The 25414-nt window shown below is 42.6% G+C and overlaps 1 protein-coding gene across 1 annotated transcript in view; it reads left to right on the top strand.

Moving 5' to 3' along the window:
- Positions 1–25414, top strand: part of B4GALT1 (beta-1,4-galactosyltransferase 1) — a 50476-nt gene that overhangs the window by 14973 nt on the left and 10089 nt on the right. The window contains exons 2-4 of the mRNA XM_081845630.1: positions 4796–5031; positions 21405–21592; positions 23056–23178. Of these exons, the coding sequence (XP_081701756.1) occupies positions 4796–5031; positions 21405–21592; positions 23056–23178 (547 nt within the window). The remainder of the gene's footprint in view (positions 1–4795; positions 5032–21404; positions 21593–23055; positions 23179–25414) is intronic.

The raw sequence follows: 25414 nt of genomic DNA, 5'->3' as shown, positions 1-25414 counted from the left end.
GGCACGACCGGGGGATGTGCTAAAGGGAAGTCCGCACCCCCCCCTACCTACAAACGATCTAAAGCAAGGATTGGAGAACTAAGGTGGAGAGATTACTGTCTTTTTGGTGCTAGATAAAAGATATTTCCATGAATTTGACAGAAGAAGTCTTTGTGCTGGAGAGAAAGGGAGGAATTTTGGAAGTTTTTGTGTAACCCCTCCCCCCGAACCCGGGAGCGTCCTGTGTGTGTGCCGGAGGAAAAAGAATAAGGAGTTTGACAGCTGTCAAAGGAGCTGTCAAACGGGCGGTTAAAGTCAAGAACTTTGCTATTTAATAACTCTCTGAACTAAAGGTGTTACATTTGAATTGAGGTGGTTGGAAACAAAGTAGTAATAAACAACAAAGTAACGGATTGTTGGAAAAGGACTATTAAGCAATTGGAATCCCCCTAGGGGGAACTAGAGACATTACAATGGCTGCAGAGGGAAAATTACTGGCAGAGATAGAAAAAATGTTTTTTCTCGTGGGAATCTTGCAAGAGCAGAGTACGGCTATGAACAAAGAACTTATGACCTTGAATTCTAAAACAAACAACTCTGCTGAATGCATAAAGGATTCGACTGATAAAAAATCTGCAGCTGAACCAGAAGAGACATCTTTGGAATTGGCGGAGAGGAAAGAAGGAGTGGAGAAAGTACAGGTGGAAAATACCAACCAGAAGCCTATATCGTCAGAAAATAAAGAAGATCTTTGGATTACAAATCTGCGAAAGATGAGAAAGATGAGGAAGGAAGTCCCTGGAGTACTTGCAATACTGGAATTTAAAAGAATAAAGAAACATGATTGGGACTTCCTCTTTGAGTATGGGAGAGCAGCTGACCTTTTGCAGCAATTGCTTTTAAACATTTTGGATGGAAGAAAATTTGATGTGACTGTGACAAAACTCCTTCGAGACCTGAGGACCAACAAAAAGGATTACCAACAAAATCGGCAGAGAGAGACTGACAGAGAATTGAAGGCCTCGGATGTGAGGAATCCGGGCTAGGAACTGTTTTTGTGGACATTTGCTTGGGAAGGGATGGAAACCGGGATAGGGAGGGAGGGGAGAATAGAATTTCAAAATTTTATGATTTTTGTATTTGGCCATTGTGACCTATAATTAATATAATAAAGGGAGAAATTCGTGGAAGGGAAGTTAGGTCGACCTTAGAAAAAGGATTTAATGTTTATAAGAGAATTGGATAAATTAAATGTGGACAAGTAAAAAGAGCTAAGTTTTTAAAATAATAATAATATGTTTAAGATTATAGATAAGAACTTGCTGAACTAATTATCGGAATTGGGATGTATGAAGAGGGGGTGGGGGAAGTCAGGGAAAGAGAGTAAAGAAAGTAAGGGTATGAAATTGTATATGTGTTGTCTTTGTCTTTTTGTGTGTGTGTGTCTTTATAAAATGTAAAAACCCAATAAAAATTTTATATAATATATATATATATATATATATATATATATATATATATATATATATATATGGTCTCGGTGGCTGCTCCCAGTCACCAGTGTGGCTGCTGCGTTCTGGATTAGTTGTAGTTTCCGGGTCACCTTCAAAGGTAGCCCCACGTAGAGCACATTGCAGTAGTCCAAGCGGGAGATAACCAGAGCATGCACCACTCTGGCGAGGCAGTCTGCAGGCAGATAGGGTCTCAGCCTGCGTACCAGATGGAGCTGGTACACAGCTGCCCTGGACACGGATTTAACCTGTGCCTCCATGGACAGCGGTGAGTCCAAAATGACTCCCAGGCTGCGCACCTGGTCCTTCAGGGGCACAGTTACCCCATTCAGGACCAGGGAATCCTCCACACCTGCCCGCCTCCTGTCCCCCAGAAACAGTACTTCTGTCTTGTCAGGATTCAATCTCATTCTGTTAGCCGCCATCCATCCATGCTTAGATTATATATCTGAGTTTCTGACACTGCTGGCTCAGTATAGGGGATCTTTCTGGTTTCCCCCACCTCTTCTGCCCTGCTGCCCCTCCAAGGCCAAACACAATAGATATCTGTTTATTATACACAGTAAAAGATTAGGCAACTTTCACCCCACCCTGTGTATCAAGTCACTTTTTTTATTACGATCAGTGACTAGCACAGCCTATGTATATTTATCTAGAGACTTGGAAATGATTGAAGAAAGAACCGGGAAGTAAGATATAGAGGGAAATCTCAGCACGATGAAAGTTGGCTTCAGTGTCATGTATGCCAAGCTCACATATGGGTTTTCCACACCTCCATGTTCAAAATTTCCTGCTCCTTGCCCTTATCTGTACTTGTTTGCTTTTATCTGCCCAGCTAGAATGATTCTGTGATGGCTGGTTTTATTAAACTGGCAGGCATGTTAGTACATTGCCCTTCTTAGTTCCTTAAGATATGAAAGGAAATGATCGAGCTCCCCTGCTAAGAAGCAGAATTATTTTATTTTTTTACGGTGGGCAGACTGTCTTTACTCACATCCAAGCAGAATCAAAAGCTTTCTACCAGGCCTACCCTATGGGAACGTGTGCCCCCTCTTTTGTGAATGACCCATTACCTCCGTCCTAAATGCACGTGTGTGGTTCACAATCTGTCCTTCCAGTGAGCACTCAGGGCTGATTTCCTTAAGAATGGATGAGTTTGATCTTCTTGCAGTCCATGGGACTCTCAAGAGTCTCCTCCAGCACCATAATTCAAAAGCATCAATTCTTCGACGATCAGCTTTCTTTATGGTCCAGCTCTCACTTCCATACATCACTAAGTCTACCACTAGTGCATCTAATTTCCCTTAAGAAGGTTGAATACACCTGGTGTCTCCTTCTACACGAGTCTATTCCAGTATCCTGAGCTGGTCATGTTATTTTGAAAGGCTGCTGGATTCCCCCTGTTTGTGTTAAAAGTGTGCATTGGAGCCAGGCAAGTTCGTTGGCAGCTTACAATACCGGAAACCCATTTTGCTTTAGAATTCTGGTAAAGGAGTTTTAGGAGTTGTATTTTCGGTGGCTGAGCTAAACCCCAAAGAGGTTTCGTTTTGCATGTGGTTAGTACCTAAAGTTTAAAACACACACGCGCACACACCCTAGAAGTGAAAATGTTCAAGACTGTTTAAGAATGACTGTATACATTGCTGCCTTGTATCTTCAGCATCTGTGTATTGGTACTAGATAGAAGTGGGTGGATTAGGCAAAGTGATCATGCCAAGTTGACTTCTATTTTAAGAACGCTTTTGAATCGGGCCAGCATGCCTTCTGGTCTGGCACTCTGTTCTCACAGTGGCCAACCAGATGACTACAGGAAGCCTGAAAGCAGGATTTTATCATGCCACACCCCACACCCCACATTTCATCGAAACTTGGTCTCCTACCTGACCAGTCCCAGACTCAGCAAGGTTGTTGCCTTGGGTGCCTTCAGACTATGATCAATAAGTCATTTGCAGTGCATCAACTCATTTCCATTTGACTCCTCTTCTTCCTGAGCTGTTTCTGTTGTAGCTGTGAACTGCTGTGTAATGTTAAGAATTCCTGGTTGTGTTTGCTTGTTTTCCTCTCCCCTCCTCCTTCATTTTTTCCTTTTGTGCCATGTCTTTCAAACTGTAACCCTCTGTGCAGGAACCGTCTATAGATACAACTATTAGCTGCTTATAAAACCGTGCTACAGAAATGTAGTACCCTATGAGGCTTTATACACAGCAGATGTCAAATGTTCGTATTTTTGACGTACAATGAGTCAACTTACAGTGCACGATCAGTTTGGAGATAAGCAGGCATTCAATATAAGAGGCACGCCAATAAAAGCAAAGCTCAGTCAGGTTGGAACTGCGAAATTCCACACAGAAATCTGTTTAAAACAGATTCCCCCTCTATGGGTATCTGTAGTTCACAGTGTTAGCTACACTGTCGTCTTGCTGTCTTAGCATTGATCACCAGGGCTTGAGATGCATCAAGGCCTCTTAAGTATCTGACAGTGCCTGCGTGTAAAGAAGTGGTACAATATTACCAGGGCTGCCATTATAACAAAAACAAAAAAGTGGAGGAGAATAAAAACTGTAAGTAAAATGCTTCATTCTGAAAAAAAGAAAATAAATTGGTTTTCAAACAGCTTAGTTCTCGAATGTTTTGGTTCCCGAACACCGCAAACCCAGAAGTGAGTGTTCCAGTTTGTGAATATTCATTGGAACCAGAACATCCAACGCGTCTTCCACAGCTTCTGATTGGCTGCAGGAGCTTCCTGCAGCCAATCAGAAGCTGCACTTTGGTTTTTGAACGTTTTGGAAGCTGAACAGACTTCCGGAACTGATTCCATTCGACTTCCATGGTACAACTATATCCAGTTTGAGCTGTGTGGTAACATCTACAAAGGGGACTGGCAACTTGTATCCACCCATAGCTTGGATGAGAGACCTTTGTGACCCAAGTACAGATGGTGACCATTTCTCACGGGGGTTCTGTTCGTGCCCCCTGCGTGTTATACGGGGCACATATAAGTGCCCCGCCTCCCCGCCCCCAATTGTGCCATTCTGCCCCTGTTTTGCCTTCTTCCGGATCCAGAAGGACCTGTGCGTTGGGGCGTCAATTGAAGGCACCTAAAATGGTTGCCATTTCTGAATCATGAGGCTAAAACTTCCCTAATACATTGTCCTCCATAAATGTATCCAGAATGAAATTCTGGACTCCCACCCCTGTTCTTTAGGAGAGCTTTTGCAAACCTATCACACTTCTTTAAGAAGGCGCCAGCGATCTCGCACCATTGTCTTGTCTGACTTGTCTTGTGGTTTTCCCCTCCCACCCAGTTGGCCCTTTGCGTGTGGAGTTTTCGCTGACTGTGGATTTGAAGAAAGTGGCAGACGACAACCCAGAAGTCGGTGAAGGAGGACGCTACACACCAAAGGAATGCAGAGCGCTTCAGAAAGTGGCGCTTATCATCCCGTTCAGAAATCGAGATGAACACTTGAAATACTGGCTGTATTATCTTCATCCAATCCTTCAAAGGCAGCAGCTTGATTATGGTATATATGTAATTAACCAGGTAAGAGATTTCCAGATTCCAAATGGCCTGTTGAGTTTGCATGTGCATGTTGTCACTTTCTTTCAGACATGTTGTGGACTTTTTGCTGAGTGAATTGCTAAAAAACGGTTTTGCGGGGTGTAATGCCTCATGGTTGGTTTAACTCTGCTAGCAACAGGAGTGTTGTGGAATTGTGCAAAATTGTGTAAAAACAAAGAAAGTTTAGGAAAGGTTTTCCTCACCCTTGTTGTGGTGTTATAATATGCTCAGCTAAAGATTCTGATGGTTAAGGGTTCCTTCGTATAATACATTTTACAACACTTAGACTTGGTCATGGTATATGAGCTCCTGGGGAGCATTTCCTTCCTTCATATAGAAAACAAAATCTATACAAATCTAATTTAGCTTCCCTTCAACTTCCTTCCCCTCCTTTCTGTGGTTATTTATTTTATATCTTTTTATTACTGCATATCCGATTCAAATATATTTACAAATTTTCCCTTATCTTCCCCTCTAAACAAGAAATTTAACAAAAAGGAAAAACGAGTGAAGAAAAAAAAAGGGTGGATTAAGAGAAGTGAGGGAAACCCTTAGCTCATATTAACATACATGAAAAATAACCATAAATATATCTATATTAATTTAAACAGATAGATCTATGCAGTCCAGATAGGTATCCACACAAAGTTGACATTTATAAGAAATGTGTTCAAATTATAATTTTTATTCCAACCTCTTTCAAAAGATCTCAGGGCGATGTACAACGTTAAGAACACATTTTGTAGAGCCTAATGATAAAAACATAACACAAAGCATAACAATAGACAGCATGATAATAAAATAATGTAGCAAGGTGAGTGTATAGCCTTCTGATTTTTATATTTCTGTTTGCTAGATCTGAGCTGTTTAGGGTCATTGGGCTGACAGAGCCTCTTTGTATCTTGATGCTAAAACAGTGGCAATAGTTTGTTGGTACAGTGAGAGAAGCCTATAGCCTCCCTTGGCTACAAGTTGCCCAGACTGAGGGGATGGCTGTGGATCTGTGAACTGTCTGTGTCCAGGGCAGCTGTTTACCAGCTCCATCTGGTACACCGGCTGAGACTGCAGACTGTCTCCCCAGAGTGGTGCATGCTCTGCTTATCTCTCGTTTGGACTACTGCAGTGCGCTCTATGTGGGGCTACCTTTGAAGCTGACTCAGAAACTACAACTAATCCAGAATGCGGCAGCTAGACTGGTGACCGGGAGTGGCCACTGGGACCATATAACACCGGTCCTAAAGGATCTTCACTGGTTCCCAGTACATTTCCGAGCACAATTCAAAGTGTTGGTGCTGACCTTTAAAGCCCTAAATGGCTTTAGGGCATCTCCACCCCCATCACTCAGCCTGGACACCGAGGTCCTTCTCCAAGGGTCTTCTGCTGAGGTCATAGGGAACCAGCCAGAAGGCCTTCTTGGTAGTGGTGCCCATCCTGTGGAATGCCCTCCCATCAGAAGTCAAGGAGATGAAGAACTACATTACTTTTAGAAGACATCTGAAGGCAGCCAGAATGCGGCATTCTACTGAGAAGTTTTTAATGCTTGATGTTTTGCTATGTTTTTATATATGCTGTAAGTTGCCCAGAGGGACGCGGGTGGCGCTGTGGGTAAAACCTCAGCGCCTAGGACTTGCCGATCGTCAGGTCGGCGGTTCGAATCCCCGTGGTGGGGTGCGCTCCCACTACTCGGTCCCAGCTAGCTAGTTCGAAAGCACCCCCGGGTGCAAGTAGAGAAATAGGGACCGCTTACTAGCGGGAAGGTAAACAGCGTTTCCGTGTGCTGCGCTGGCTCGCCAGATGCAGCTTGTCACGCTGGCCACGTGACCCGGAAGTGTCTTCGGACAGCGCTGGCCCCCGGCCTCTTAAGCGAGATGGGCGCGCAACCCCAGAGTCGGACACGACTGGCCCGTACGGGCAGGGGTACCTTTACCTTTAAGTTGCCCAGAGTAGCTGGGGAAACCCAGCCAGATGGGTGGTGTATAAATTATTATCATCATCATCAACATCCTTATTTATAGGACTTGTAGCACTGGATTGGTCATTTTTGTGTCACCTGAGGTCCCAAGCCAAAGGATTTGGGAGTTGTACAACGATTGCAGTTGGGACTGCCTGCAGTTCCCTTCTCTAGCCAGCAGTCTTGGTTGATCTGTGAGGTACTGCAGAATTTTTAACTGATAGGCTTGTATTATAATGGACTATACTTAGTTCTGTTGCATTGACTGAATATCTATGACATTTAGTTGCATTTTGTTGTACTTGGAATGAGTTTAAACATTATATTGAAAATTTTAGTTGCCTCCTCTAGTTATTATCACACAGGGTTTTTGCCTGCCTGCTCAGAGTTATCTCTTAATGTCTTCTTTGTCTTTGTGTGAGCTTTGGGGAAGCAGAATGCACCTGGTTTTTTTTGGTGTGGTTTTTTTTTTAGCTTTCTTAATCTTCATGAGCCAAATTTATGCTTTTTTCATGTGCCAGTTTCATAGGGTATGTACATCTGCATAACACAACCGTCTCATGCTTTTTCCACAGAATAACAAATAGTTCCAGATTCGGAGCACTTTTTTTAGCAGTTTAGGCAGGTTTCGTGTGAATGAGATTTCAATAAAGCAGTTATGAAATTACACTGATGACCTGGGGGCAGGTTGTTTGTTAGCTTAAGAGACAAACTTCATTGTTGCCATCAAAAATATAACGTGTGGTTCCCCATTTCGCTCCCTAAACAACAAGCAGGAATGTTCCTTTGCAAAGTAGAATAGCCTGTTTTTAATATTGGTTTATGGCATCTCATCTTCCCTCTTGCTTTATTGCTCAGGGATGAGGCCCGATTTCTCAGCAATGGTTATGTTCTGGGATTGCCTATCAGTTTCAGTGCTGGCTGTGTTGGGGAAATCCAGGACACCTTTGGTTCTTTTCTTGGGATGTTGGCAGGGCAGATGATGGTCAGTGGTACATGGAACTTCTCTGCTCAGGATCATTGACTAGTGGAGGGGTCCAAAATGGTGGCTTAATTTTTCAAGACATGCTTCTGGAGGTCATGCGGTTTGAGTATCGCTGGGATATACATCTGATGGGGTCTTACTCTTTGCCATCTGATACCTACTACAAATGTCTTAAGAAGGAAAATGCTTATCACAATTTGTTCAGTTAAACTTCTGTCTTGTCCTTTAAAATTTTTGTTTGCTTCAATCAGCATAGGATGGGATGTGAGACCATTTAATTGTGTTTCCTTCTGGCTGAACAAAGGTTTCTAGTTCTTTTGCTAAGGAGTAATTTGTGCAGACATAGAAATAAGTTTCTATGGGTTAAGTTGATGGCACCCTGATCCAAAATATGCTTGAGTTGGAAAGAAATTCCATTGACTTTCACAGAGCTTACTTACAAAGGTTATTAGCGTTCAGGGCTCTGATGACATTCTGCAAAAAAAGGGCTATATAGTTTGGAAAGAAAAACAGGGGATGGCGGATAACAGTAAGCATACACAGGCTAGGTGTGTACAAAGTATAATTGTGTCGCTGCTTTTCCCCATTATGCTGCAGAAATTATACAGAAGTTGTCAATGAAGCATTCAGTTTAGTTAACTTCCTTAAAGCAGTGTTAGTTTTGTGTACATCAAGCAACATTGACAATGAGCCTAAATTATCCAGATGGTATTTTTCTTGGGTTATGAGGAGCTTTTAAAACCTGCTAAGAAAATGTTCTTATTTCTTTGCTCTCTTGACAATTGCTTTCTCTCTCTTTCTTTTTTTTCCTCCCTTGTCTGTCCTTCCTTTGCATCCATTCTTCCTTCTCTTCTCCCTTCCTTCTAGGGGGGAAAATCTTACCTTTCTCTTGTTAAACCTGTCCTATAGCAAAGCAATCGCTGGAGCAAGGAGAGTTTGTATGTGAGCGATTGATTCTTACTCCGTCTGCGTCCTTCTGTACTCTGCATCTGGTAGGAAAAAGGAAGGAAGGAAGGAATGCTGTCCACCCTACTGCTTCAATGGTAACGTCCCACCTCTTAACTCTCGGTGCAATGCAAATTCAAACTTGAATCTACTGCAGGTTTACCATTGACTTTTGGAACCTCTGAAATGCATTAAATTGGGCTGAATACTGAAATGGAGATGGGTGGAGGGGGGGATGTGATGTGAGAATATGTAAAATGGAAGTTGGGCTGCTGGAGCCAGTGGAAAAAACTGGATGCTAATTGACCCCTCTCTAGTACGCAACTTGGCTCACTCTTCTTAAACCATGGTCATGCTGGCCACATGATCCAGAAAAACTGTCTGCGGACAAACGTTGGCTCCCTCAGCTAGTAAAGCAAGATGAGCGCCGCAACCCCAGAGTCGTTCTCGACTGGACTTAACTGTCAGGGGTCCTTTACCTTTAAGTTACTTGCTATGCAGTCACATCTCAATGGTGCACCTGCTCTCTGTTTGTTGCACAGTATTCTGGCTGAGATGATTGCTCAGTGGACACTCAACACCCTGGTTTGCACAACATACTAAGCTATGGTTTATAAACCATGGTTTAGTTAACCATAGCTCAAAATGGTCCAAACGGGGCCATGCAACTTAAATATAGGTTACAAATTATGGTTAGCAGGCGCTTGTTAACCAAGATTTGCAGTCAGTTGATAAAAGTTGGCTTACATTAACTTTAGCTTATAATTAAGCTATAAAACAGGCCTGTTCTACAGCACAGAGATTTGCTTTTGGACTCCATCTAGCTTTGAAATTGCATTGACTTGTCTGACAAGGAACTCTTGTGGGCCTGCCAGGAAACTCCTCTGCATTATAGGGTTTACATAGCATTTACACCACCGGCCAAGACCTCTGCATGCATTTGAGTGTGCTGTCGAGCAGACTTAACAACCTCCTGAGGCAAATAGTTGCAAACAGCAACCTGTTTTTCAGGGATGCTCCCCCATAATAGATAGTCTTCTCACTGGACAAGCCTTGGTGAACTTCTGAGAACATCGGAGAGCCCTGGAACACAGAGCGAAAAGCATTAAGCTACATTTATAGAAAGAACAGAGCAGCTATTTACTTGTTAACTTAAGAAATCTGCGTCTGCTGTGGCAGCTTCCTAATGCGATAATAAATGAGAGATTTAATTAGCAAGGACATGAACTCTCTCCTGCAAAACAGAGGCAGGATGGGAAGCCTCAAACTTCTGAGCTCTGCCAACTTCAAGGAAGTAGCACCGTCCAAGTCTGAACTGAACTCGCCAAGCTTGCAACGCCAATCTTACGCTCTTCATTCTTTGTTAGATAATATTTGTGCAGGATAATTAATGCGCGCCAGCTGTTGCACATGTTGCAATTTTGGAGCAAAGAGCTCTGTGTGGGATTGGCTGACTTAGTAGAGCCAACGGGATTTTTGTCTGCCCAGACATGACAGAAACCTACAGCTGCTGCTCTAGGCAGAAGTCCAGCTGGCTCTCTGAACCAACTGGTAATTTGAGGCTTCTTATTTGAGGAGCGCAGTGGAGGTGTGTTGGGTATCCTCAAAATGGTGTCTGTACAGTAACTCGTAAAAGTCAGCTTTGCTGATTTCTAGTGATATATAATATATAGTGATATAAAACCCTGAGGGCTTGTCCACACTCTCACTTGTCCTGTGCTTTAGAAAGGTTCAAGCGATTTTCCATGTGTCCCTTGCTAACCACACCACTCCCACTGGAAAAACCCACTATTTAGCGTGAAATTGGAGCAAGCGTCAATCCGGAGAAAACCTGATTGACGTTTGTTCTCTTTCAGCTGTTGTTGGCATCCTTTTGTTTCAAGTGACAGAGGAGTCTGCCCTGTGGGGCAAAATCAAGCCGCAGGAGAATAACAGCGCCGGCTGAGGCTGGCAATTCCTGTGTTGTTTTTGCTGGTTTAGCAGCACTGGAGCGATCTCTCTGGGGCACAAGCCTGGGCAGCGTGTATGGAGTTCCTGGGCTGCCCAGATGACAAGACCCTGTTCTCGGACCCACTGACATGGTCCAAAGGAAAGCAGGGCAATACCATCCAACCATCTTAGGGACTCCCTCGCCTGGTTTAGCCAGCCAGTCGAATCCATTTCCCAGGGTGTGTCTGCTGTCACATGCTGACAGCTTCTAGGAGCCACAGGTGAGAGCTGAGTGCAGGTTGGGAACCAAAGGTGGACTAACTACCCCTGAAGGAGCACAATGTGTCCCCCACCAGAGGTACCACCCCTCCCCTAAAACCCCATACAAGTTTTCCTGTGTGAAAGCAGCGGGGCAAGCAAAGTTGTGGATGAGGCTTTAAACAACTAAGAACTAGGAGACCCTTCTTCAGAGGCAGTGTAGAGATTGTGAATTTTGTGAAATCTTTGAAGGCAGGATGCTTAGCTAAGTCTTCTTTTTGCTAGTTGATTATTTTAATCATTCAAATTACTATTTATACCCTGCTTTTTAGCCCTGAAAAGTGTCTTCCTAGTTAGCAAACGAAGAGGGAGTGCTGATAATACAAATTCTCTTAACTTTCGCCGCGCAAAAATAAAAATAGAGATGTTTATTTGGGGCTGGAATTTGTGTGTTGACTTCAGCATTGTAATATATAAATAGAAAATGCGCTGGGAAGATGTAATAACAGAAATAAATGCCATCCTAGTTCATTAAGGAGCTCAAATTAGGTCTGCTTTCTGTCTTCTCGGGAGAGAACTCGGAGGTGATGTCAAAATGTTGAGTTGTGTTCATGTTGGGGGTAGCTAAATTAATGATAGCCCAATACTGGAAGGAAGCTGTTGGTTTGAGTAAAACTAAATGGTGTAATTAAGTGTGGCATTTGTTATTAATGGAAAATTTAAGAGGCCCCTCTCAATCTCTGTGTGCATATTTTGTTATTAAGACTCAGGAAAAAGCAAGAGAGAGAAAACACCCACATTTTTTCTGACTTTCCCTTCCCCCTGTGGGTTTGGTCCTTCCATCTCTCTAGGGGTTAAGGGGCTGTTTGAAAGGGCTGGTTACCTAGCACATACCACTGGGCTTGACAGTTTTCCAAAACTCTGGAACAAGTTCTTCCCTTGTGTCCCCGCAGATGGAAGATAGAAATGTGATTTCTTTGTTGTTACCCCTATTTCCCACCCCCACCTCCCCAGGTCTACCAGTCTTTCTTCGACCAGGACTTTAATCTTTTTCTCCCTCTGCCTTTTCCTTGCCCTGTTAAATTTGCAAAATAAGAAGAATAAGAATGACTAGAGCCCCTGCAAGCTGTACATTGGTTCCAGATGAAGTGTTTTTTCCCCCTAAGGAGGCATGTTTCACCATACTCTGCTGCTGGCCAAACTAGATATTCTGTGGGTTTGGGAAGCTGGATCTCTGCCAAACCTCTAAAAAGCAGTGGGGGGGGTGCAATTTTGGAGGGAAGAAATTAGGCGGGGGCAGGATCCACCCAGTCTCTCTCGGAGGTCCAGAGAGGCCTAGGCCACTTCCAGCTTTTGAGAAACACACAGAAACAAAATAAGGCACCAAAAAAAGAGTGGGAGGTTTAGACACATTCAGTATGGTCTACGTTTGTGCCATCAGAACTGATCTGTTTCTATTTATTTCCCTACGTAAGGGAGCTTTTAAGTGTTTAATGCTTTATTATGTTTTTATATATGTTGGAAGCTGCCCAGAGTGGCTGGGGCAACCAGTGGGGTACAAATAAATTATTATTATTAATTATTGCTGACATTTACAAACCATCTCAGTTCTTTAACAAAACTATATCTGTTAATATATATAGATATAGATATAGATATAGATATAGATATAGATATAGATATAGATATAGATATAGATATAGATATAGATATAGATATATAGATAGATATAGATAGATAGATATAGATATAGATATAGATATAGATATAGATATAGATATAGATATAGATATATATATATATATATATATATATATATATATATCATATATTTTACCAAATATGTGAAGGAGAGTTAAGTGGCTGGCACAGCTGCAACTGTCCCAGATATGTTGTCAAAGGATAGCAGATGATGAAACTGGAAAAATAAATAAATCTTTCCTATGTAAATGTTCTCTTGCCCAGCTGAATGTCAGCTTTGACCTGCTTTTAATATTTACATCTTCTTGAACTGTTTCCAAGTGTTCAGTTTGTCTATGTTAAATACATGGCAGATGGATCAGCTGACCCAAAACCACCTGACCAAACTTGGATGGACTGCAAATGTATTTTGATTCTGCAGCCCGCAGCAGAAGTTGTGGGTGTTGTGCAAACAGACAATGGCTCTGTTGCTTCTGTATTGAGTAGATGAAATTAATAGGCAGCTAAATTTGGGCAACACAATTTTGGACTGTTCCTCCCCCCCCCCCCAAAGGAGGAGGTCAGTGCAAGACCCAAGAGGAACCTTACTGCTGTCTTGTCTTGAAAATAGTTTTAAGACAGAGTTTTATTTTCTCGGTTCAAATCTCTCTCCTTATGTTCTGTTTCACTTCGTCAGGTTTCAGCGCTGTGTCCAACCCCACTTCTCCATTTCTTGTTACATATGAACTAGCAGATATTCTGTTTCCTAATTTGTTTTCTGTGTTGATTTTGCCTCAGGAAAGAGCCTGTCACAAAGCAGCAAGCAAGTTACCCCAGAACATTTTAAGCCAAGTAAAATTTAGTAGATTTTCATACTTTCAGGTTTCCCCCCACCTTATCCCCCAAGCTCAGAGCCTTTGTTTAAAAAACAAAAACCTGTACTTCGTAGAAGTACTGTGGGTGCCAGCAAAAAATGGCAGCAAAAAAGAGGTGACAGTACTTTCTATTGGTGAGTGCCATGACCAACCCCCTGCCCTGCTTATCTGTATAATGCTTATTTAGGAAAAAAGGAAAATTGGAAGTGCAGACATACATTTACATACACGTGTATGTAATTACACACACAAAATTACAACATTGTAAAAAACAATATATTGAAGAGTATTTCACCTTACATTTCAGTGAATCTATTTGTGGTTCAGAATAGCTTTTGGTTTTTTTACAGTAAAATCCTCTGTATGAGTTCGTTGAGCTTACTTTCTCAAAAATTTGTGTTTAGGGCTGCAGCTTAGAATTTTGGTAGCTTTTCATCCAGCCATTTAGTTGACATTCTACAGGAGCTTAATGGTTCTCTAAATATCTTTAGGACTTTGAACCCACCCAAACCTGTCTCTGGCAAGAATTTAACATTGTTGCATTATAACCTTGTTGCATTTAAATAAATTATAAAGGTGTCAGTTCATTAAAGCATACTCAAGATATGGAAATGTACAGAAGTGAAAGTTGGTTGTCTCTGGTGAGATGGCTTCTTCTTAAGTGCATGTGAAAAGGAGGAGGATGTACATGAAAGGCTTTTACTTCCGAATCCTTCACTTAAGGCGCTTGGCTTGTGATTTCCTTCCTGCAATTTTTTCCCTGTGGTTATTTATTGCCCTGGGGAAAAGAGGTGGGGGGAGTTGGAACTAACACAATTCATTCAAAGAGGGGATTAACCACTAGAAAACAATGCTAGGGAATCTGTTAGACAATCTTGGTTTGTTATGTTTAAATTTCCCTAAAAGGAAGCGCAGTCAGCATAAATAAAGATTTTGAATAGTGCATTTCCAATATACAGAGAGCTTCATATACACTTAGGCAGGTGCTTATGAACAGCCAAAGCTGCAATAGGGGCTTCATTAAATCCACCTAATGAGTTCTTGGTTTGTTAGGTTTTTTTTGTTGATTTTCAAGATGATTATATAAAACCAAACCTATCTGCTGTTACATTGGTGTAGGTGAGCACCTCATACAGTATCGTTGTATATTATATAACTAAAGGGATGTCAGACAATTGCCAAATTGTCTGTGTGCATGGTCTATGATATCCATATAGATTTGGCTATTTCTAGCAAAGAGATGTACATATTTTGATCCATGGTAAATTGAATAAAGTCCCACCATACTGCACGAAAATACGTATTGTGGTTTTGCTTTACCCTGTATCAATCGTAGATTGGACATTATCTTCTCTGAGATTACAACAGACCAAATGTTCTTATGCCAAAGTTGTATAGACAGGTTGTCTAACTCCTTCCTGTGCTGTACTCTTGAATTCATGGATGAGATGAGATTTTACCAGAGGTCTTCTCAACTCCCCCTCTTAGCTGCCCACCTTAGTGGGGAAAGAGGAGAGGGCCATACAGGGATACTACTTTGGGCAGCAACCAAGTCATCTTTGTGTTTAGTTCTTCTACAGTCTACATCATTTTGTTAACCCTTTTTATTTTTGTGGCCATTCAGCAAGGGAGCTGGGGACACGGAGACCCCCGGCAGCAGGCAGGGCAGGAATCCATGTGTGGGGGTGCCTGGCTCGCACCCCCTCAAAATCACACACACACACACCGTCCTCCCCACGCTCCAACCCTGTAGTAAGCTAAATGGACCAATGTTTTGATTCACGATAAGGCACATACTTCCTGTGTCCTATGAAGTTATCTTAAAGGTTTTGGTAGGACCTGCTGTCTCCCACTGTGCACATTTTAACATAATAATCCTCATCCAGCATATCATAACTGTTGTATTTTATCCCCTAAATCACTTCTTGTGGGGGGTGGGACGCCGACACAACTAACAAATGTAGTACAGCGGTACCTCGGGTTAAGTACTTAATTCATTCCGGAGGTCTGTTCTTAACCTGAAACTGTTCTTAACCTGAAGCACCACTTTAGCTAATGGGGCCTCCTGCTGCCGCCACACAATTTCTGTTCTCATCCTGGAGCAAAGTTCTTAACCCAAGGTACTATTTCTGGGTTAGCGGAGACTGTAACCTGAAGTGTATGTAACCTGAAGCGTATGTAACCCGAGGTACCACTGTACTGTAGTAACAAATCTCTCCCCTCCCCTCTCTGTGTGGTAACCAGACAGAAGGTTGTCCTCTCAAAAATGCCTAATTGTTTCTGAACTGAATGTTACTCTGCTGCTACAATTAAAAATCCTGTTCTGGAGAGTGTACATTTAAATAGGCTTTAAAGAGGGTAAAGACCCAGCAATACAACTGTACTGTCATGAAAGAGAGAGTTGCAAGATTGTCACGATAAGCCTTAAAGGAGAAAGAACACCTGTCGTCTCTTCAGTAGGGCTTCTCCTGTCCTGCAGCACTTTCTAATGCTAACCTTGAATGCTGGCATGAATTGTGGTTTCAGTGTTATCTGCATTGTTATCAGTGTTTTTCTGCATGGAACGCCTGTTTGCTTGATATGAGGTAAACATAAATTATTAGCTGAGCACACACACCCAGCAGGTGTTTATTTGGAAGCTGTGAGAAGTCATGGAAGCTGTGGTTCTACATTTGTCCCGCTGTTAGGATCTTGGATGGGTGAATGCTTGAGGGGTCATTATTACAAAGCTTTTCTGTCCATAAAGGTTCAGTGCCATTTCACATAACCCAACTGGGATTGTTGCTTTCATGTGTCTGGACTTGAGCCATGCCAATAGCAAACGGGTTGTGAGATTACGCCACTAAGGCGAACAAGTGCAAACTTGCTGATAACTGTTTTGTTAAATTCATCTACTGCCCTTCTCCTTTCTGAAGACTTGAGAAGTAACAATTTCACAGGGGAAACTATAATATAGAATATTAAATTAATTTAGCAGTTACATAGAAATGAGAGAGGCAGTGTCAGGCTGGACAGACTTTAAGCTTGCAAGGTCTACGTTGCTTTTACTTCAAACCATGAAGTCCACCCACTAGAGCCAAACACTGGCTTAAAGAAACAGCCAGCGTGCACTTTGAATTAAGGAGCAAGGCACCTTGGGGTCATTTCAGCCCAGGATTTTCTTTTCATTACCAGAACTGAGCTCACAGGCCTTTACTCGAATATCCATACTCAGTCCCGTCCCCCCTAGCTTTCTCCATTTTGGTAGCCTAATTTGGTGATGGAGTTGCTTTTGTTAACCAGTGGGGAGCCAGAAATCCTTTGTGATCTACAGCAAATTACCCAGAGATCTACCAGTAGATTCTGTTTTACCTTTACCACTCAGAGAGCCACTGTCAATCAATGTGCTGAGCTAGATGGACCAAATGTTCTTACTCCCACACTAGGGAGCCAGTGTGGTGTAGTGGTTAAGAGCGGTGGACTCGTAATCTGGTGAACTGGGTTTGATTCCCTGCTCCTCCACATGCAGCTGCTGGGTGACCTTGGGCCAGTCACACTTCCTTGAAGTCTCTCAGCCCCACTCACCTCACAGAGTGTTTGTTGTGGGGGAGGAAGGGAAAGGAGAATGTTAGCCGCTTTGAGACTCCTTCAGGCAGTGATAAAGCGGGATATCAAATCCAAACTCTTCTTCTACTTAGTAGGCAGCTTCCTATGTGAGTAGTGGATAGAACATCAAATCCCACTTGGCCATGAGGTTTGCTCTCTCTTTGCCTTACCTACATCCACTATACAGTTGTTGGGGGCTAAAATGTGAGGCCCCTCTAAAATGTGGTCAATTAATCTCTGTTTAACCCTAGTAAGCTGAGCACCAAGTCAGTCTCATAGCATTTATGAAAGCTATTCTGGCTTGGAATTTGCTAGGCATACATAATTTTTAGAACAGTTTTCTCTACACTTTTGGAAGCAAAGCAATTCCCTTATATACTTCTGAAATACAGTGGTACCTCGCAAGACGAAATTAATTCGTTCTGCGAGTTTTTTCGTCTTGCGATTTTTTCGTCTTGTGAAGCACGGATTTTGGAAAAGCTTCAAAAATCACCAAAGTCTTCAAAAACCTCAAAAAAGGCTACCACACCGCGTGCTATGAGTTGCTCCTCGAAGTCGCAACTGCACCCCCTGAATGCACGGTTTTAAGAAAAAGGAAACAAACTTGCAAGACAAAGGAAACAAACTTGCAAGACGTTTTCGTCTTGCGAAGCAAGCCCATAGGGAAATTCGTCTTGCGAAGCAACTAAAAAAAACGAAAAACTCTTTCGTCTTGCGAGTTTTTCGTCTTACGAGGCATTCGTCTTGCGAGGTACCACTGTACTTGCTCATGAGAAACTTTTCTTGAATGAGCATCACATTTTAATTCTCCTTTCTTACAATTTGGCTTTTATGTTTCTATAGTAATCGAGAGCTGCTTTTTTGTGTGTGCAGTCAGCCCTAGCTAGTTTTCCTGAAGGGTTAATTAAAATAAGAGAAACGTGTGGTTTCAGCCATGTACTATATCCTCCTTAAATTGGCAAGGACACTTTTTAGTTTCATTGATTTAAGGATTTAAGAATCCTGGAATTCTTGCCAAGTTTGTGAACAACTTCATTATATTTGAAAGTCAGAGCAGAGCAGATTACAATTTAGAAACTCTGAAAACAAACTGACAATACATTGTTGCAGAAACCATTTACCGTATTTTTCGCCCCATAGGACGCACTTTTTCCCCTCCAAAAAATGAAGAGGAAATGTGTGTGCGTCCTATGGGGCGAATGCAGGCTTTCGCTGAAGCCTGGAGAGTGAGAGGCATCGGTGCGCACCGACCCCTCTCGCTCTCCAGGCTTCAGGAAGCTATCCGCAAGCCTTGCAAGCCCGGCGGGAGTTCACGCGGGCTCACAAGGCTTGCGGGCAGCAGCCTGCAGCCCCGGCGAGTGTCCGCAAGCCTTGCGCGCCCGGTGGGAGGCCCCGCCGAGCGTGCGAGGCTTGGGGCGGCAGCCTGTCGCCCGAAGCACGGGGAGCCCTCCGGAGGGTGCCCCGTGCTTCGGGCAGGTGTGTGCAAGGCTTGGGGCGGCAGCCGCGGCTGGGGGGAGAAATAAATTTTTTTTATTCATCCCCCCCCCCAAAAAAAACCCCGAGGTGCGTCCTATGGGCCGGTGAGCCCTATAGGACGAAAAATATGGTACTTATTAAAATAGCTATAAGAATAAGGTATATTTAAGAGCACCTTCAGGTATCTTTTACTCCCCTGTATTGCATTAAAGAAACAGTATGAATTGCATGAAAATTAGGGAACTCCCAAAATACAGCAGCAGCATCCTGTCCCAATCTTTTAAAAACAAAAAACAGGTTTTTCCTTGTATTTCCTCCTATCAGTCTCCACAGGCCTTCTTGCTTATTACTTTGGTTCCAAGAATAATATCCCAGAATGAAACTGAGAACTCAGCGTCCTTTCTCTCCCACATCACTTCCTACAGAGAGGTTTACTAGCTACCTTCTAATCTAGAAGATGCCATGTTTTATTTTGAATGTGGGATCTCGTCAAGTACACAACTAATCCTAAATCAAGGACCTCAGGGAGGTACCACTCCACATAACATCATTTATTGTGCTCCTCAGGAGGTGTAACACTTTTACACACATATATAAATATAGTAATAAGAAGCACAGCTGCATCAGATGTTCAGTATTTGTATTGAGTGAGATCCAAATTGCCTCCAATATCTTCCTCCTCTTCTATAGGACTAAACCCTTTTTATACATGTTAGGTACCACTTCTAACCTATCACTTACTGGGAGGAAATGAGTGCTTATCAATTTCCTATACAGTGGTACCTTGGTTGAAGAACAGTCCTGTTTATGAACGATTCGGTTTTCAAATTCAGCAAAACCGGAAGTAGTGTCTTGGTTTTCAAACTTTACCTCGGTCTAAGAACGGAATCTGAACGTTGGAAGGGCACCGGCAGTGGGAGGCCTCATTAGGGAAAGCACACCTGGGTTTAAGAACAGACTTCCAGAACGGATTAAGTTCGTAAACCAAGGTGTCACTGTATTAGTACAGTGGTACCTCGGTTGTTGAACAGAATCGGTTCCACAAGACCGTTCAACTTCTGAAACATTCGACAACTGCAAAGGGCAGTTGGCAAAGTCAATGGAGAAAAAGAAGGAAATGCAGTGGAAGCCATTCAACTTCCAAGGCGCATTCGAAAATGGAAGCAATTACTTTCGGGTTTTCGGCGTTCAGGTTCCAAGACGCTCCAGGTTCCAGGCTCCTACAGAACCTTCTGGGTTAGAGTTGTTCAGTGGATCACAAACCATGGCGGGAGACAAAAATGGGGTCACCTGTGAACTTCAGGGAGAAGTCAAGGCCTTGAATAAGGAAAATAAGCTTCTTATTGACATTTTAAAAAATCATAAATCTTTTCTGATGCTGATCTCTCTTCACACACACTCCATATCCCATAAATGAGATTGGGATCTGGTGGAATCATCTGACTGATACATTTTTTGGGGTCGCTGGGGCGTACCAAAATGTAAGTGGTTTATAAGCAAGGTTCTGGAGCGAGTGGTTGCAGACCAGACAAGGTTTAGGCTTGGTTTGGGCACAGAAACTACTTGGTCACCCTGTGTGATGACCTCCGTCAAGAGAGAGACAAGGGGAACATGTCCCTGTTAATTCTTCTTGACCTCTCAGTGGCTTTTGATATCCTTCTGGAGCGACTGTCCAGTTAGTGCAGAATTCAGCAGCCAGGTCACAGAAGCAAGATGGTTTGAGTATATTACACCGATCCTGGTCCAACTGCACTGGCTACCAATCAGTTTCTGGGCCCAATTCAATGTACTGGTTTTGACCTATAAAGCCTTAAATGGGTCGGGACCGCAATTCCTCAAGGACTGCCTTTTTCCATACGAACCTACCTGGACCCTGAGATCATCTTCTGAGGCCCTTCATTGTGTGTCTCCTCCTCAAGAGGTCCAGAGGGTGGCAACACAATAACAGGCCTTCTCTGTGGAAGAGAATACAGTGGTACCTCGCAAGACGAAATTAATTCGTTCTGCGAGGTTTTTCGCCTTGCGATTTTTTCGTCTTGCGAAGCACGGACTTTGGAAAAGCTTCAAAAATCACCAAAGTCTTCAAAAACCTCAAAAAAGGCTACCACACCGCGTGCTATGAGTTGCTCCTCGAAGTCGCAACTGCACCCCCTGAATGCATGGTTTTAAGAAAAAGGAAACAAACTTGCAAGACAAAGGAAACAAACTTGCAAGACGTTTTCGTCTTGCGAAGCAAGCCCATAGGGAAATTTGTCTTGCAAAGCAAGTCAAAAAAACGAAAAACTCTTTCGTTTTGCGAGTTTTTCGTCTTACGAGGCATTCGTCTTGCGAGGTACCACTGTATTTTAGGATGTTGGAAAGCTGTGATATTCCTTACAATGATAGGGACTTGGTGCATATGATTTCAGCCTCCCCAATGTTTCAAGAGAGGTCTGTGTAGAATGCAAAACAAGCAAAACCCTGGAAAAAGCATGCTTCTTTTGGGTTGAACCAGCTGATCATAATTTTAAGCTCAACTGAACAGAAAAACATGGTGAATGAAACGTTTGAGAGAACTTTGCCACCCGCATGTCTACATTACTGCTTGTGAAGGGGCAGGCCTATAATAAATAGTAAATGTTAACCAGCTTTTATTGACTGTGCTTAATAGCTCTTCTTTTTCTTACATTAGGGTGGAGAAGCAACATTTAACCGTGCAAAGCTTCTGAACATAGGCTTCACAGAAGCTTTGAAAGAATACGATTATGACTGCTTTGTATTCAGCGATGTTGACCTAATCCCTATGGATGACAGAAATATATACAAGTGTTACAGTCAACCCAGGCACCTCTCTGTGTCGATGGATAAATTTGGATTCCGGTAAGAGATCAATTGCTAACATTTATTCAATGCTAGCAAAAAATCACATAATAATAGCATGGCTGTTAATATCAAGAATGGATTAATGTTAGCAACCTGTATCCATGTCGGCTTGCCCACTCTGCACTTGAATTACTTATGTTCCAAAGTAGCCTCTTCTCTGGAATTGCTCTATTCTCAAATCTGTGATCTGTTTGCCTAAAGTTTATTTTTATTTGTTTCTTTAGATACTTTAATTACTGTTCTTCAGCCAAGAGGCTCTCAGAACAGTTTATATAAAAAATAATGATGCATTTTTAAAACAACAACAGTAAAACCATTTGCCTTGTGGGAATCCAGGTCTGAGGTCCATTTTAGACATAATGGGGAAGCCTTGTTTCCCATAATATGGATGAGCTGCTGTTTTCCTGCACTCACTTCTCCTCTGGCACTTGACAGAGAAAAGGGAAAGGGGGTAGAGGCAAGATCATCACGGCCTGAACATATAACAGGAAATTATGGTTTATTGTCGTGGCTGAATTAGGCCTGAAAATGCTTGCAGGTTATGTATGCAATTTCATTAGGAACAAGTTTTGGAGATAACAAATGGGCTGTTGCTATACAGTGGTGCCTCGCAAGACGAAATTAATCCGTTCCGCGAGTCTCTTCGTCTAGCGGTTTTTTCGTCTTGCGAAGCAAGCCCATTGACGGCTTATCGGATTAGCGCTATTAGCGGCTTAGCGGCTTTTAGCGGCTTAGCGGATCAGCTGATAAGCGGCTTAGTGGCTTAGAAAAAGGGGGGAGGAAAAAAAACCCACAGGAACTCGCAAGACATTTTCGTCTTGCGAAGCAAGCCCATAGGGAAATTTGTTTTGCAAAGCGCCTCCAAAACGGAAAACCCTTTTGTCTAGCAGGTTTTCCGTCTTGCGAGGCGTTCGTCTTACGGGGCACCACTGTATTGGTGGGAAGATGATTGCCTGAGAAGTGAAGTCTTGAGGTGTGTAATGTGCTAAGTACAAAAAAATAAAAGAATTCTGATAACCATGCAGTTATTACGTTCTGCTGTATTTCTGATAGGGCAGAGAATGAAAACCAGTTGCCTTCATTTAGTGCAATAACAGGCCAACTTACCTGGGGTGGGGGAAGGGTTTAAGTGAATTCTGAGCTTACTACATCCTGATCTTTAGAAACATAGATTATTCTCTTTAAGACATTCGGGATTTTGTGTGTGTGTTGAAGCACATATTTCTATGGCATTTATTGATGTTACATTTTACAGTTGCTTTAATGGAAGCCACCCAGAGTGGCTGGGACAACCCAGTCAGATGGGCAGGATACAAATAATAAAATACTTGTTGCTGTTACTGTTCTTATTAATGCAATTATTAATACTTTAACTTACAATCACAACTAGACGAGCAATCCTAACGTCTTGGTGATAGCAAAAACTATTTTTTTTAATGAGTTGCTTTTCTCTCTTTCAGCTTGCCTTACAATCAGTATTTTGGAGGTGTGTCTGCTTTGAGCAAGGAGCAATTCCAAAAAATCAATGGCTTTCCCAATAATTATTGGGGCTGGGGTGGTGAAGATGATGACATTTATAACAGGTAAGGCTCCTGTGTCTCCCAATTAATATAGATTTCTTTCACTGTTTAGAGAAGGAGGAGGAGAGAGGGATTGCTCGTCTGGCAAACCGAAATGTTTGAATAAGCAGGACATTCGTCATAGCGTGACACTGAATCCCATTCCTTGTGTGCACTTACTATAGGAAGCGCTTCTTACCATCCCATAGTTGACCAAGAAAGTGGCTGCTTAGAAGCATGTGCCAGGAAGTGGTGAAAGAAATCCCGCTGGCTATGTAACCTGTCCCCATCTGCCACACCTGCCTTCCTGGCTGTGACATTAGCAAATAGCTTAACTTGTTTGTATTTCAGCTTGAACTCCAGACATTAGCCTGCAGTGGCTGGTATCCAAAGAGGGCCAGGGAATGGAGCTCCTCCATTGTTTCCCTTTTCTTCCTGGCTCGCTGTCAAACGGAGCTGGCAGAAAGCAGGAGATCCTGGGACAGTCTGGTGCTCTACGCTGCACTAGGGTCACTGTTCTCCTTGTCTCTTTAGTGCCGCTCACTAAGCTGCAGGGCAAACAAGAGTCTGTCTTCCCAGTGTCAGGGTCAAGCCTTTGGCAGCCAAGTGTTTCCATTCAGGCTCTTTGAAAGCTTGCTTCCTCTTCACTTGTACTGTAGGGAAGTATGCTGTTGGTCTTTGGAAGTTCCAAGAAGTCTTTACATAGTAAGGCCAGGATGTTCATGCCTCGGAAGAGTAGAAAAAGTGAGGAGTATGGATTGCAGGCACAACAGTATGGGAATTTATTTATTTTTTAAAAAGATATAATTTTTTATTAGTTTTTTTTTTAACATATCATTTTCAACAGTAATTAAACATACTTTTACATCTTATTCAAATTTTTGACTTCCATCCATCCTGTCTGAAAATTTTCCAGTCTAATCTCTCAGTATGCATTTCTTATTTTCCCTATTACATTTCAAACTCATAACCAATATCTCTATCTTTTTTCTACTTTGTAACACTTTGTATATTTCTCCTTACAAAACTTCTTGTAGTCCTACTAGCGTAATTTGTTGCTCTTCAAATAATTACAGTTGCTCTTCAAATAATTCATATACTTCTTCCAATCTTCTGTAAATCTCTGGTCCCGCAGGTTTCGAATCCTTCCTGTCATTTTGTCCAATTCTGCATAGTCTATTAATTTCGTCTGCCATTCGTCTTTCGTCGGAATTTCTCCTTGTTTCCATTTCTGGGCTAACAATACTCTTGCCGCAACAGTATTAGGAATTTAAGATGCCTAAGTCTTAAATGCTTTTTTAAAAAATGTAGATGGTGTTTTAAGAATACTGTCAAAGGAAATGAATTCACTGTTTTGTTTTCTCAAAATAAAGGCACTGGGGCTCTGGGAACCCTGGCCAGACTTCCTACTCTTTTAATTCTAAGTGTGTTGTGCACAGGATGTTGGAACTGTCAGAAGCCAAAGGAACTCTGAGCATGCTCAGAAGTATCCTTATTGTATATTTTCATTTCATTTAAAGAACGGGCATTCCAGTAATGGCAGAGAGCCGTGATGCTAAACGTTAAGCCAAATGTTTTAACAAAGTTAAAAGCAGAGTTACAAGACCAAAAAACCTGCTTTTCAGCCCTCGGGCCCTTTATTGCTAGGCTGAAGACATGTTTTCAGCTACTTCTTATTTCAGTGCTCCTTAAGGTGAGCCGTTCTTGACATGAGAAGGTAAACAGCTCTTGACAATTATTTATTTAGTTAGTGCCACTTCTACCCCCCTCACGCCCATAGCTGAAAAACACAATGTAAGCGCAAACGTTGAGGAATTGGGAAAAATCGTCCAACAAAACTAAAAGTCAAATGAAATGGGTTGTACAGACTAAAAGCCAGGCTGAACTGTAAGAGTTGGGGGGCAGGCATGGAGGCTTAAAGGAAGAAAGCCCCCAATTCCTTTTGGGAACGGTTCCATAGTTGAACTGTTTTTACCACTTCCTAAACTGCAGTACACAAACTAAACACAGTGCCCCAGACGGTGACTGTGTACACACATCCGAAGCACACTTTGCCTCTCAAAGAATTCTGGGCACTGTGTTTTGTGAAGGGTTGCTGGGAACTGTGACTCTCTGAGGAGTAAACTACAGTACCCAGAATTCTTTGGGGGGGGAGCACAGTGGTACCGCTGGATGAGAACAGGATCCATTCCGAAGCCTTGTTCGCATCCATAAGTGAAAGCAACCCAGGTCCGCGCTTCTGCACATGCGCATGACGTCA

Source organism: Podarcis erhardii (assembly GCF_964252035.2).
Source record: "Podarcis erhardii genome assembly, chromosome: 17".
Taxonomy (NCBI): Eukaryota; Metazoa; Chordata; class Lepidosauria; order Squamata; family Lacertidae; genus Podarcis; species Podarcis erhardii.
This window is presented reverse-complemented; position numbering and strand designations above follow the sequence as displayed.